Raw genomic sequence first — 15,008 nt, 5'->3', positions numbered from 1 at the left:
CGTCCCGTCTTCTGAGCAGACACTTTCTGCAGTTCATTACATGTCTGCAGAGCCAAACCTTGCCAGCGTTGTACTCTTGTGTGTACTTAACAGCTTGAACTGGCCCCTGATGCAAGGCGAACGTGTTGAAGTCCTTCTGATATGTTTTTTTTTTTTTCTTGTTTCAAAAACCAAAAGTACTGCAGCTTCAAGTATTGTGCCTTACATAGAATATTCTGTCATAAATTAGTTAACATATACATTTTTTTTTCAATATTCAGACATATACTTTCATATATACAAGACAATAAAATGCTTTTCTCTTTCTTTTTTTGTCTCTTTTTTCTTTTCTTTTTTTTCAGTTTTTTTAGAGAAATCCCTGAGAATGTATGTTGACAGTTGCAAAGTTTCCACAAGAGCGAGCACTGTGACCGTTTGCCGTCGCGTTTCAGTGACAAATGCGTCTGTAAAATAAGCATATTGAACGTCTGAGACAACACCGCAAAGCCAAAAACAATCAGCCTGAAGATGGCAGGACCAGTAAAAGAATTCTGATCATGGATTTGTTGTTTGGAGTTGTTTCTTTTTGTTTCTTGATTTGTTTTGTTTTTGTTAACTTTCACTCCGTTGAGCAGGCGGGGAGGTGAGGAGAGGACTGGGTGAGGCGGGGTGGGGGGGTTGAGGGTTTGAGTAAAGCTGGATCCTTTAAAAAGAGGTACTCGTCGCTTCAGATGGAGTTGCTCCGTTTGGTTTAAAGCCGTTTTGTTTTTTCTCTTTGAGGCTGTGAACGTTAGCTGAGGGACGTAGGAGGAGTGCAAGGTGGACATTTTGCCACTGGACAAAACAGGATATTATACTCAGTGTAAAAACTCTTACTCTCCTGCTTTCATACATACTATAAAGGGAGAAAACACACAAACTTCCATGAATTGACAGTTCTCTGCTTTCACAAATGTAATGGTTTTATACACATCAAGACCAGGTGTCTATTTTTTTTTCTTCTTTTTTTTGTTTTTTTTGCTTTCTCCAATTACAAACTTGTCAATTTCAGGAGAAAATTCGACCCAGAAGCAGGTTTTATATCTCATTACTATAAACTTGGGCTGTCTAATTAGTTTTTCCAACCCAGGATCTGTTTGTGACACTGGTGCAGCTCCAATTCAGACGGAAAAAAGTCTAATTATCTTGTTTATTATCACGTTAGCTGAATAAACGCCTGCACACTGACTCCCAAGTAAATTTGTCTTCAAACTTTAGACTTCATAATTAGGAAGTTATTGAGGTATGAAAACATAGAAGCCACCCAAGTCTAATATTCACTTTAAGCTTATGGATTTTGTATATTTATTGATTATTCATGTTCATTTTTTTTGGATGTATTGTTGATATTTTGATGCATTTCCTCTTGCATTTTTAATTGTTTTGAGATGTTTTATCATGTGATATTATCATATATACGTTATCACATACTGTGGGTGTCATATTGTGACCTGCTGCAGATCCGACTGGAATCCAAAACTTTTGTTTTTGGACATGTGCAGGCAGAACTTTTTTTTTTTTTCTCCCATTGATGCTGCTTTTTGAAAATGGTCTCACACCTATACATGATGTGCATATAATTACATCCCTTCAGTTCATCATCAGATTAGACCCAGCAGTCCCAAATCATAGCAATAAGATTTGTGTGATCGTTGTTTTAAGTGGATTTTCACTTCAAGTTAGAAAGGATAAAAAAAGGAGACTCAAGTAAAAAAAAAGAAAAAAGAAAAGGGCAGTTTGGTCTTTTGATCCTTTTTCAACCAAATCGTTCTCTAACGAGCATCATGAGTTTCTTCTTGCCCTTGTATATCTGTTTCAGGTTGTCTATGAACTGTGTGAACTGGATGTGTCCGTCGTGCGCCATGAGAAACGTCTCTCTGGCTTTGCTGAGGAACTCGATGAACTCGCTGTAGTGGCGTGGGCTGATGTGCGTCAGCCGAGAGTGCGTGGTGTTGATGTAGGCCCCGATCGTGGCGTCCAGTAGCTGCCTGAGTGGGGCCTTGTCCAGGGACATCAGCTTCCCAGAGTTCCTGCGACTGTGCAGCGCCACCATGCCCGGCGTCGTGAGCGTGCACCGCCGCAGAATGTCCGACAAGACGGTGGCGCACTTCACGCTCTTCACCACCAGGGGGATGACGGCCGCCAGTTCGTTTTTCCCCAGCGAGTGGCTGAGCGCGCACGCCCAGAGCACGTCGTTGATGGCCGGGTGCGTGTCTTGGTTGTAGCTGAGGTTCAGGTGAGTCATGGCTAACGTCGCCAGTTTGTACGCCCTCATGGGGTAACCGCGGTGCTCCATGTAGCGCGCTATTGTAAACAGCTGTGTGTAGTTCATTCCCGTGGCGGCCGCGTCCAGTACAATCTGATAAGCTGTCTCGAAGGCAATGTGGTCCTTCTCGCAGAGCGTCAGGGCTGACAGGGCACAGTTTTGGGGGTCCTTCATGGCACACTGCAGGGCCAGGGTGCGGGCAGAGTTGGCCAGGTTCTCCTGCTGGTGGCAGTCCAGATGCAGCCGGACGATGGTGCTGTTGGACATGACTGTGCTCGCCACCACGCTGGTGGCCTCGGTGGGGGTGAAGAGTGTGAACCAGCTCTGCATGATGCTGTCCAGTGCAAACACACCTAGAGAGACAGAGAGAAAAGAAATCTTAGTAAAGATTAAAAAAAAAAAAAAGTCTGGATGAAAAGTCTTGTCTTCTCTTTCTGCCCGTTTATCATGGTGTTCCCCAGGGCTCAATCTTAGGTCCTCTACTTTTTTATTTTATTTTATTTTATATGCTTTGTGCTACTTTCCCAAATCTTTTACGCTGTTTATTACATGGCCTAAACAAAAAGGAAACAAATAGTCCAGTGATGATCTGTTCTTTTCTTTGTTAACAAATCCCATGAAAAGACCGAAACCAACAATCGGCTGGTGTTTCCAGCATCACCGTCATGCTGCCCCTGATACTTACCACCAAATGTGTATTAATCTGCCACTAAAAATAGTCCCCAGCAAATACATACTTTCCGGTCCACTTGAAAATTGAATTATATATCAGTGAGCTGTATTTTTTAAAGGTTGGGAGCTTGTAGCTGAGTGCCACTTTTGGAAAGAAATGATTAAAAGTTGGACTAACACGTCATTGTCTTTGGCATTTTCATGAAACTTGTTGACAAGAAAGGAAATATAAAATGTCACCAGCCTTGTCCTTTAAAGAATTTTGAGGGGTTTATATTATCTAGATGACAGGACTTTATGTCTTTAAAAGATTAAAACCCAGCCACTATGAACATACAGGTCATATTACTGTGAATCCCTACTTTCAACATTATATCTCCAGGATCTGTCTTCTCTGACTTTATTTTATTCCCACAAACAAAATGTGCCACTATACTTCCACAAAGACCTTTTACCTTTAATTCAATATTCTATTTCTAATGCTGTGACATTATATGGCCTGGCCCCACTCTACATCACCAACTGGCAAGTTCTCAATGAATCCATTCAAACCCTGCTCACAGAAACAGGGAGTCCTTTTCACTCCCCTTACATTCACAAGGAATCATCAGGGAGGAGGGTTTTCCCCTCCGGACCAGGCTTCCTGTCCACTTCAGGGAAATCAGCCGCTGGGTTTCAGTATTCAGGTCCAAACATAAGGCCCACTTAATCAGCCCCAAACCTACAATCTTCCATAATTACTGCTCTGCCAGTCATTCCCCTCCGTCCTGCTGAGTGGCCTCCCGAATCCACTTCCAAGGCCTTGTGAAGACTGACCTGGTATTTCTCAAAAAATCTCCCACATCTCAAGGCGTCCGCGGGGACACGTCACATCGCGGACAAGTACGTTTCTCCAAAGTTATTTGTAGCTATAATACGCTAACATTTGCTAATCCCCTCCCTCCTTCGACCGCAGCTGCTGCTACACACACACACACACACACACACACACACAGCAGCCTATGAAGCTTTGGATTTCCCCGCATGTTGAAGCCGAATACATGGAGCTGCTGAAAGACAGTTATTCAGAAACTCAGGAGCGTGGAAGGCAAATGTGTAAACTAATGCGAGCTGCAACCATTAACAACACCAGCTAACTTTCTCTGTATGTACCATGTATGAAGCCATCACTTGCACATCTTGGACTCTGTTGCTTGAAAACATTCAAAGTTCAGCTTTTTATTCCAGATACATGTGACAATCATTGATTATAAAGAAAACGTAGGAAATTCAAGCAGTAAAATCTGCCTCTGTTTCTTTTTCAAAGGGAAAAAACAAACTCACCAACTTCAGTAGCACAGGTGACGAGCCACCGCACCATCTCCCTCCTCCGCCAGTTCAAGGTCGACAGGGTCATTCTCATCACCTGTAGGGAACATCGGGTTAGCGCCGAGTCTGCATGATACCAAGTAGGGCTGGGATGATAGGCTTTTCTCCCGATTCGATTCTTCTACGATTTTTTGGATGGCGATTCGATTTAAATTGCGATTCTACGATATTGCCGATTCTCTCGATTTTTAGTCTGCATTTTTAACATTTATCTGCACACAAACACTGTAGGAGCCTATAAATTAACATATTCCATTATAAAGTGAACTTAAACCCTTTTCAAAACCTGGACTCTCTGTATGTAAATAAAAAGGTTAACAAATGCACATTGCACAATATTTAAAAAAATAAAAAATCGTCAAAAAAGATATCACGATATTTATGTGAATTGATTTTTTCTCCCACCCCTAATACCAAGTGTGTGTGTGTGTGTGTGTGTGTGTCGCTCACCTGGAGGCCCAGCTCCAGGGAGACTTTGAGCAGTGTGATGTCCGGCAGGCTGTCCATGAGAGTGGCGATCTTGAAGGCATCCTGGGCCAGTTTGAAGATGTGGGATGAGGAGTGGATGTTCTTCTGGATGGACTCTAACACTGTTTGTAGTTTACGGGCATCACCTGAAAACACAGCAAACAAACAAACAATATTACATCGATACAAATATTATACAAAGTGTAGGGATGAGCATCATTTTTACATAACAGGATTGTTTTACTTCCACACACACACAACATGGAATCCGAAATATAAGAGCTTACTTTCATGCAATGTTATGAAACTGCTCTCATTTTCAACGGATCTTTGACACATTACAATAAAAGATATATTTGTTTTAATAAAGAAGGGACATTTTTTTTCTTTTGTCACATGTTTCTGCATCTGATAAGAGTTTTCCTTTCAGACGTTTATGAAACCCATGACCAAAATAGTCACACTTAACAGTCATTGCGTGATTTAGAGATAGAAATAATATTGTGGGAAATAAATTATTCTCTTTGCGCTATAGGGCCCCCAGGAACCTTCTCAAGGACCCCACTTTGAGTCACTGGTCTAACACAACAGTAGCAGGAAATCCTCCGCCCCATTTCTGGTAAATAATAATTACGTGTAGGTGTGTGTGTGTGTGTGTGTGTACCTTTAGCAGCAGTGAGCATGGTGGAGGCCAGTTCACACTGTTGGGTCTCTATGTGGCTGAGCGTGAACCAGCGAGGGTAACGGTTGGGCACCACCGACACTATGTGGTGAGGCCGGGACAAGTCGCCGGAGGGGGCCGTGGACTCCAGGACCGGCAACCTGAGAGACCACAGAGAGGAGGAGGGGAAAAAAGAAGAAAAAAAAAACTTTATTAGATGTGGAGAGATAAGGCGAAAACACACAGGAGCTGATCCGTCGACTCAGAGGAAGATCTCATGGAGGTGAAGTTAAGTTATTAGAGAGCAATGCTCCTGTTATAGAATCGATCAATACTTTTCCTTTGCGCGTCTGCCCACATAAACTCAGGTGGAGCTTCGCCTCAGGCCACAATAAAGACAGGTTTAAAAATAACAGCTCAGCTCCTTTTTTTTCCCCCTCCACATATATCCAGTAAAAGCTGCCGTGATACCAACAGTTTCCTATTCCTCTTTTGTAATTCAAGTTGGGAATTTAAAAAAAAAAAAGTAAAGATTTACATATTATGAAAAAAAAATATATCAAAGGGGTCTAATTTGGGCAGGAGGAAATAAATTTTCCTGTGGCGGTCAGAGAGGAAAGCAACAGCATGTATTTATTATTCACACATATTTTAAAACTCGTTTTCAGCGGCGTTGAATTATTTAGTGAATATTCCAGCAAAAGGAGGTTTTGTCATTAAACAGTGGCCCAGATAGCTCCCACACTGACTGCCTCCTGCTCCGAGGCAGAGAGCACAGAGAGGAGGAGGAGGAGGAGGAGGAGAACAACTTTCTATCGTCTCCAAATTTCCCACTGATCAATCAATTTAAACATCAATGCGGCTGATTCCAGAGAAAGAACATGAATCTCATCTTAGCAGATTTGGGACAAAGGATAAAATAAGATCGGTCTGCGGTGCTGCAGAGCTGCACAACATTACGACTGCACCGAGCAGCGTTTCACTGTATATCAGTGTGTGGGAGTGTGTGTGTGTGTGTGTGTGTGTGTGTGTGTGTGTGAGACTATTTGGTCACACTAGAGACTCGGTTCAGACACTGAGGTTGGCAAAATGCATGTGTTTGCAAAGCTACGATGCTAATTATCATTAGGAGAGAGGAGCATGTAAAACATTCTGGTAGCAGCTGCGTCTCCTCTCAGTAACTTGATCACAGGCCAAAATAAAACTTGTCTGTGTCGCCGTCTCCACTCTGTGACAACACTTACAGCCAAATTCATTTATCAAATCAAATCATTTTCAGCTGTTTTTAAGCACAACAGTATCTTATTTAGATATTAATACCTGAGGAGTAAAAATCAATACTTTTGAACCAGGAGCTCAAATATTTGGATCAAGTGGCTGATGCTGCAGCTGCTGTTTCACCATCAACTGTCACCTCCAGTCAGGTTCATATTTAGGTAAATGTAAACATCAGATCAGGTTTGGATTTTGGCAGATCACCAATATTAAAGAGGACATCTGTTGGCAGACGTCTATGCTAAAACAACATGGAAACTACGGTGGCCCTGAGGGCTCGATGTAGTGCAACGTACGAAAACACAACAACTAAAAAAAAACAAAACAGAAGTGTTTCTAGGGACGGAAACAAATAGTGGGCGCAAATATTGCACGATTCAAATATTATTGCAGGTGTATACGGTTAGCTTAGCTTTGGCTTTTAGCCAGGTCTGTGGCTTTTTTGTGTCTCTGAAAAACACTTCTATTGTGTAAACCGAAGAAGACGTATTTGTGTTAGCACTTGTTTTCTTATGTTGCAGTGTTTTGAGCTGTCAGGGCCACCGTAGAAAACATAACTGTGGACACTCATAGAGAGTCTAAGCGGAAGTGGAAGTAACGCTCGTCATTGGACCTCAATTCCGAAAAAATCTCCATCTAAGTGAATGGGAGTCAAAATTTTATTTGTGATCTGATTGAATTGTGTCATGAGAAAAATATATGACCGTTAGCTGTTTAAAACATCATGTTTCATGGTAAATGGTCTGTATTTATATAGCGCTTTACTATACCTGAACGATACCCAAAGCGCTTTACAGTACATTGCATTCACCCATTCACACACACATTCACACACTGAAGAGAAATCAGCAGTTTATCGTAAAACGGCAACAGAAGAATTAATTTCACCTACGCGACCTGTAGTCTTTCTGGTTACGGATTTTTCAGAATTTTATTTTACAGTAGTTTTACAACAAACTGCTGATTTGTTGGCATGAAACGCTTTGTTTTAAATAGACAGAGGTCATATATTTTTCTCATGGCACAATTCAATCGGATCACGAAATAAAATTTTGACTCCTGTTCACTTGCATGGAGTTTTTTCCCGAATTGAGATCCCATGGCGAGCTTTACTTCCTGCTTCCACTTAGGCTCTCTATTGAGAATTAACAGGTGAAATATTGACATTATGTATTTTTCATGGACAGACAACAGCTTTAAGTGATGGCAGTGTGTTGGGGTGTGTTGTTGGGGTTGTGTTTTACTCACCTCATGGCCCTCAGTGCAATTTTGTACGCCAGCTCGGCGTCGTGAGGTAGCAGTGAGGTGAAGAGATACTTGGCAAATGTGTGCATTGGGACGCTCTCTCTGTAGAGTAACTCTCCCAGACCACTGTAAGGACCAGCTGCAGGACACAACACACACAGACACACACAGACACACACACAGAGATCAGTTATGACACATGTGAGCGGCCCCGTGGCCTTGTGCTGCAGATATTTCGCCGACTGGTACGTCAACAGGTTGTGATAGCGCTGATCAAACACACAGAGCGACCCCAGCTGAATGACTCAGCTGCGTATCAGAATGAGGACGACTTCTGTTCGTCAAACACCAAAGGACTTTTGTCTCTCACACACACACACACACACACACACTCACACAAGAGCTCATGAAATAACATGAACTCAAACAGTGCAGAGGGAGATTACAAGAAGTGAAGGTCGACAGATTCTAAGAAAGCGCATCACGATGGATCCACCCTTTATTTCTGTGTGCAGTTTATTTGACTTTGTGGGTGGAGGAACTCAGAGAAGAATGAAAAGATACAATAACTTATATTAGTTTCTAATTGCTTTTCTTTTTGTATGTGAAGAGTTCATCTCTCTCTTTCTCTTTCTCTCTGGCTGCAGCTTTAATATAGGATTAGTTTTGTCTGTCAGTTCGCAAACCAGCCAATAATAATTGCGAGCCAGAATTATCATATAACAAAGAAATGACAATGTGAAATGTAAAAAAAAAAAAAAAAAAAAAAAAAAGGGTGTGTTTCTGTATGTGTAACTGTTGTCTTAGTCTGGTTTCACTTTGTGTAACAGCTGGTTACACCACTGGTTACTACTTTCAGATGTATTTTATACATATTGTATATACAGTATGTGAATATGTCTAAATATATATAATATATATATACACATATATAAATGATGAGCATGTTGAGCGTTAGCAGACGCCACATGTGAGAGGCCGACCAGCTCTGTCATTGGCAGCACTATGATGAGCCACATCACACACACACACACAAACACACACACAATCACACAAGGGTTCATTGTACCCTTCACTCTACACACACACACGCACGCGCATTCATTCCCACAACGTCAGCAAACAGACCGACACTGCAAACAAAACAATCAGACAATTGCGAGTATAGAAGTACAAACAGTCAGAGTGTAAACACAGAACACACACTCGGGTACACAGAGTTCAAACAGCACACACACACACTCACACACGCATACAGTAAAGAGCTTGCCTTGTTGTGGTTCGGGGTGTGAAAATTTGTCGTGTTACTGTGTTCGCTGAGGGTGGAGTGATGGACGACACGTTGATTTATTATCTTGTGTATTTACAGTAAATATGAAGCAAGAGCCTGTTAGCTTAGCTTAGCTTAGCATAAAGACTGGAAACAGAGGGAAACAGCTAGCCTGGTTTTGTGAAAGTAGAAAATTTGTATTTTGATAATCATTTTAGTTACTGAAATCATTTTCTAAGCAAAAAAATAACAAATATTCGATGATTTCAACATTTCAGGTGTCAGAATCTTTCATTTTTGTTGCTGTTTGTGAGAAAAATGCTTTTCTACACTCAAGGGAATAGTCAAAGGTGACGTCTTCAAATTTGTTAATTGTAAAAAAAATAAAGAAAATATTCAGTTTAAAGCAGAAGTAAGCGATCCGGTCGTTTTGGCTAATGCTGCGTTCCAGGCAGGCTTTTGAAACCGTAAATTACAGCTTCAAGTCACGACTTAGGACTTTGTAGCGTTCCAGGCAACACACTTGTGTTTTTCCGACCTGTTTTACCTGTGAAAGTCACTATAACGGCCACTCGTAACTTCCAACCCGTGAACTTGTACCAGATCGAACTGGTACGACTTCACAGGTCGGAAAAACACGAGTTACCAGTTGCCTTGAACGCACCATAGCTTCTTGTCAGCCGATGGAGTTAGCAGCCCCCGCCCTCGTCATGGATCTATTGGTCCTCGTCCCTACGTCACCACATTCAGGCGCATCCCTTGGCTGCACACACAGAGAGGACCGCCCCTTTATGCCGTTCTCTCTCCTCATTGGATAAAAATTGTAGGATACGAGAAAAGTTTTCTCCTGGGCTCAGAGCAGAGCAGAGTGACTGACAGACCCGTGTTTCGGTCCAAACACTCTATGTAAGTGATTGCTGTCGGAAGATACAACTATTTAAGACTTATATTAACACAAAAATATCGCTTACTTCTGCTTTAATATTATGTACCAGACAAAAAGGAGCAGTGAAGCATCACCATGTCTGAGTCCGACTCACCCTCTAGCAGGAAAAGCGCTTGCTTCCGGAAGATCTTCACCAGCGAGTCGTTCAGATCGACCTCTTGGAGCTTGGCCAGCAGCTGCTCTTCGTTGCGACACACCTTCTCCTGGGCGTAGAGGCCGTCGGGCATCACCCGCTGCTGGCCCAGGCCGATCAGCGCCGTCTCCACCGCCATCGACACGAACGACTCTCCGTCCTCCAGGAAACGGTGACAGGCGGGCGACACGGGATGCTCCGCCTTCCTACCTGCAGCCAGCGAGCCTGGAGGAAGAGGGGGGAGGGGCAGGGTGAGATGACTGTTAAAGGGATAGTTCAACATTTTGGCAAATTGGCCCATTGCCAAGTTCATGCATTCTTCAGGGGCAGTTTTTCATCAAGCAGTCTCTGTATTTCCCTCTAAAACAACTCTGTCTGGTAACGTTCTGTTATTATCTCATAGCGTGGTGAATGTGCAGGTCACAACTTGTCCACCAGAGCGTTTTGGAGTTGTTGGATTGTGTATTTGATGAGTTTGATGAGGGAAACCAAGAAATCCCAGCTCGCGGCTCTGCTCCGCCGTTCTAAAAATAGCTTGCACCGACAAATAAAGGTAACGAACCTACTGCTATGACTATAGGGATTATGGCAATGGCCCAATTTGCCAAAATGTTGAACTATCCCTTTAAGTGTCGTTCTTTGTAGTTTAATTTTATATAAGTGGATACAACTTTTTGGTTTTTTTTCTATTTCTTTTGGGGGGGGGGGTATTGTGAATCTATATTTGTTTGCCTACCCTTCTTATAATTGAAGTTTTTTTGTGTGTTTTTTGTTGTTTTTGCTGTTGTTGTTTGTGTTTTGTTTTTTTTTGGCATTTGCTTTGCTTGTTTTGTTTTTTTTTCTTTCTGCGTTATGCCCTGTCAGGTGTACTTTTGTTACATTTCTGTTTTGTTTTTGTTTGTCTCTTTTTGTTTTGCTAAAAAAATGAAATGGAAATTTCAATAAAAAAAAATTGATCACAAAAAAAAGTGTCGTTCTTCTGACTGCACAGGCGTCAGCTAAGAAACCAAGAAGACTGATGACCGGGGTGAAGCTCGATGGCATTTTATTGAATCTGAATCCTTCAATAAATCTTTTAAAATAGTTTGTTTGAGGTGAAAAAAAACAAGCGTCCCCAAACAAACTACCTAAAAAAGGCTCTGATCGAAGACTCCAAGTGATTTGGATTTGATAAATCGATTCAGAATCGGATCGAGATCTGATAAAATGCTGTTGAACCCCGGCTCCAGCGTGAGCGATGACTCTAGAGGAGAACGCTCCCTATGGGATGTTGACTGAGCCCGGTATTGATAGATCTATTGATCTATTTGTTCATTCTGCTGTTCCTTTTTTTCCAGAGTGTGTGTTCTCCTGAGGATGGTAATCATGTGTTTTAATGGCTTAATGATGTCTTGGCAGACCTCACAGTTCATCCCAGGGGGGTTACCAGTCCCTAATGAACACACACACACACACACACACACACACACACACACACACATACACAGAGATATAAATAGCAGTAGTCTTAAGTGAAAACTTTGACTTTTTTCCCGTCCAGTGGCTTCGAGGTGTCGCCGCTCGCTCCGCCTCCTCTCCAGCAGAAACAAACAGTGAGTGAGAGCTGACGCGTCCTCTCAGGCTGCACTGGGCTCAGATTCGTCTTGCTGAGCTCCCTGCATAATTAATACATTTTAATTGGAGTGTTTTTCCTGCCGCATTTCTTATTCATGAGCTGTTATTGGAGGATGACTGCAGGCCAATCACCACGCTCGTGTCATCACTGCTGATTGCGAGCCGAAGGCCCCGCAGCTCCGACAGGAAGACGCAATCACTGCAGTGTAAATGTGTGAGGCAGGAGGAGGACGTGCGATTGTGTTTGTGTTTGTATGCTCTGGGTCTGCAGCACTGGACTGTGTCTTTGTGCGTTTGCTTGTGTCAATCGCTCGCTGCTTCTTTATAACTTTCTCCTGCGCCACATTAAACCCTGACGGCTTTGTTTACTTTTTCAAATTCAGATTTGTGTACCTGAGAAGTCGAGCAGGACGGCCGCTCCGTCCTCGGTGCCCTGACCCGTCTCCATCAGGGTGCTGAACAACGTGCCGATGGGGTCCAGGGGGTGGCCCACCCAGCCCTCCAGGTTCGTCACTGATGTCATACCTTTATGGAGCAGCTCTGCAATAACACACACACACACACACACAGACTGTTAATGAGCTGTGGTGTTGCACTGAAACAGTCAGGAGACAACACAGACTATAATAAGAATAATGATTTAAAGCCCCTAAAAGTTCAGTTGGAGACATGTTTGCACAGTTTCTCATCTGTAAAGTTGAAGTCGTGGACGCAGCAGCAACATTTTGTGAGATCACAAATCATTTGGAAGCCAAATCGAGGTCCAACGTTCAACTTCTAAAGGAGAAACATGAAACCTGAAGTTTTCATGCTTCAACACCGAGAACAGACTTTTCATCCTGTGTCCAGCTGTAAAACTTTTCAGAGTAAGTAGATTCTTGATTTTGAGGGAGAGGAGGAAGATTTCATTTTAGGATATTTTTAAGAGCACAGATTATTCTTCTGAGCAGAGAGGTCTTAAAAGTCAGAGCCACTGAAACACATAAAAATGCAGAAATGGTGAATGAAGGTTTTATGAATCAAACAATATAGTTGTGGTATTGTATAATAAAACACTTTTAGTAGTACAGTAGTGTTGATTGCTCTGCAGCTTTTATCACTTTATAAACTATTGTTGTTTTTCCGCATTTATGAGCCTAAATACCAGTCTTCATCAAAGAACACAGTCAGTTTAAGCTGAAGGTGTAAATTATAACTTTACTTTTTCATTTCTTGGACGGTTTGATTGTATCATGATTGACAGCGCTCCGGCAGAACTCTGATAGAGCGCATATTAAATATGAAATCATGAATATATGAGCGTTTATAGGCCAATATTAAATGTTCTGACACATCTGTGATGGCTGGCTTCTCTCTGATGGATCACTGGAGTTGTTTCTGAGCAGATTTGAATAAGGTGTGAGAAGAAAACAGCGAGAAATGACTGGTATTATACACAGGCTGCATCCTTTATATTCTCCATCATTAAAATGTTTGAGATACATAACTATAGCAACTAAATTGCATCAATTCAGTCAAGTTAAGTCCTTCAAAAGAAAAATGAAAATGTTTTTAAAAGAATAAAAGGCTTAATGGAGGATGAACCGACCTTTTTTATGAGTGCGGAAGAACTCCAGCTGTTTCTGCTGTTGCCTCCTCAGTGTGTTGACTATGGCGATGGCCAGCCGCAGCGCTTCTTTGGGGTAGCCGTGCGATCTCAGGGCGTCCACGCGGGCGCAGGCCGTGGGGACGTGCTCTGTGGGACGGAGCGAAGATAAAGAACCAGACGTTTCATTTCGTTTCCTGCCTCGATGTGTGATCTCTCTGTTAATCTGACCTGTCTCGCCACCACGTCAAAAAACCCACATGAGCCTCACACACACACAGACACTCTCTCTTACCGTGCCACATGGGCCACCCTCGGGCGTCAAAGAGGGAGCTGTCCAGGTTGTCATGGTAACAGTAGTTGGCGTAGTGGTCCACGGCGATGATGTGCTGCAGGTGGGGGTCCTGCCAGTGCAGGTCGCAGGCCTCGATCGCCCGCGTGAACACGGTCCGGTGAGGCCGAGTGAGGGAGTCTGAGAGAGTCGGATAAAGCTTTTTTTTAATACAGGTGTTTTCAAAGTGTGTGTGTGTGTGTGTGTGTGTGTGTGTGTGTGTGTGTGCGCGTGCTGTGGAGGCTGATTTGCCCGCTCTATCAGCACATCAGCGGTCGGAGCTGCAGTTGCTGTGACAAACAGCTCATGGAGGCAATTAAGCTACTTAAAAAACCTCCTCAGTGCCCCATTTCTGCAATTAGCGTCAAAAACCATTCTCAGTCTCTGAGTCATAACCCTGTCAAACACGACACGCCGGCGTTATACGTGTATTTTTAAATTCCGTGTGACATGCGCTTTCTGAGGAGATCATTATCCTCCTTGTCCAATTAGAATAAAACGTCCTTAAAGATGCTTCGAATGAGAATCATTGTGTTTTTTTGCTTCTCTTCAGTTACACAGTTGTATTCGTGCCAATGTCTATATCCATATCTATGGGCACACTGCAAACAGGAGCAGCTAACAGCTAATGCAGCTATTCATTTGCAAAAAAATCAAAACACATATAGATATTTCCCTATTTCCCTATACATGTACTATATAATATATAAAAACATATAAAAAAAACAGCTTAAATCTGCACCATTATGCTTCCTGTTTACATTTAAGGAAACCTTTATGGCTCAGAATGACTTGAAAACCACCAGCCTACCAGAACAAATGTAGGCCAGTTAGATCAAACAGGAGCAGTGGCGGCGGCGGTAACAGAGCTCGTCCTCTCATTGAAAACATCTTTATTATCATCATCTAATAGAAACGTTGTTGTGTGTCTGTATTTCTCTCTGCTTCAGTGGAAGCTCGCAGGAAACAGAGGCCACAGAAATCTCTGGGACCTCAACTGTGTTATGAGGCTCATTCTATTAGCTGCACTAAAGAGGTAATAAGGCTCGCAGGCACGAGATTGAAAGAGGGAGACTTGATTAAAAGAGAAGGGGGAGGGTGAGAAGAGAAGAGAAGGACGACATAAGTGTTAATACAGCAGCAGAAACAGGAGGAG

At 42.7% G+C, this 15,008-nt stretch overlaps 1 protein-coding gene across 2 annotated transcripts in view; it reads right to left on the bottom strand.

Moving 5' to 3' along the window:
* Positions 1-295: 295 nt before the first annotated feature.
* The window catches only part of LOC146977159 (zinc finger SWIM domain-containing protein 6-like), a 46,442-nt gene continuing 31,729 nt past the window's right edge, over positions 296-15,008 (bottom strand). The window contains exons 6-14 of one of the 2 annotated variants that reach the window (XM_085793138.1): positions 13,817-13,993; positions 13,525-13,671; positions 12,330-12,476; positions 10,284-10,547; positions 7,977-8,112; positions 5,457-5,614; positions 4,775-4,938; positions 4,280-4,361; positions 296-2,637 (exon numbers count right to left, since the gene is read on the bottom strand). In XM_085793138.1, the coding sequence (XP_085649264.1) occupies positions 1,775-2,637; positions 4,280-4,361; positions 4,775-4,938; positions 5,457-5,614; positions 7,977-8,112; positions 10,284-10,547; positions 12,330-12,476; positions 13,525-13,671; positions 13,817-13,993 (2,138 nt within the window). In that variant the 3' untranslated portion in view covers positions 296-1,774. The remainder of the gene's footprint in view (positions 2,638-4,279; positions 4,362-4,774; positions 4,939-5,456; positions 5,615-7,976; positions 8,113-10,283; positions 10,548-12,329; positions 12,477-13,524; positions 13,672-13,816; positions 13,994-15,008) is intronic. The other variant, XM_085793139.1, reaches the window with a different exon arrangement.

The sequence above is a fragment of the Trachurus japonicus genome, chromosome 12 (assembly GCF_045865225.1).
Source record: "Trachurus japonicus isolate A0001 chromosome 12, Traja_1.0".
NCBI classification, from domain to species: Eukaryota; Metazoa; Chordata; class Actinopteri; order Carangiformes; family Carangidae; genus Trachurus; species Trachurus japonicus.
This window is presented reverse-complemented; position numbering and strand designations above follow the sequence as displayed.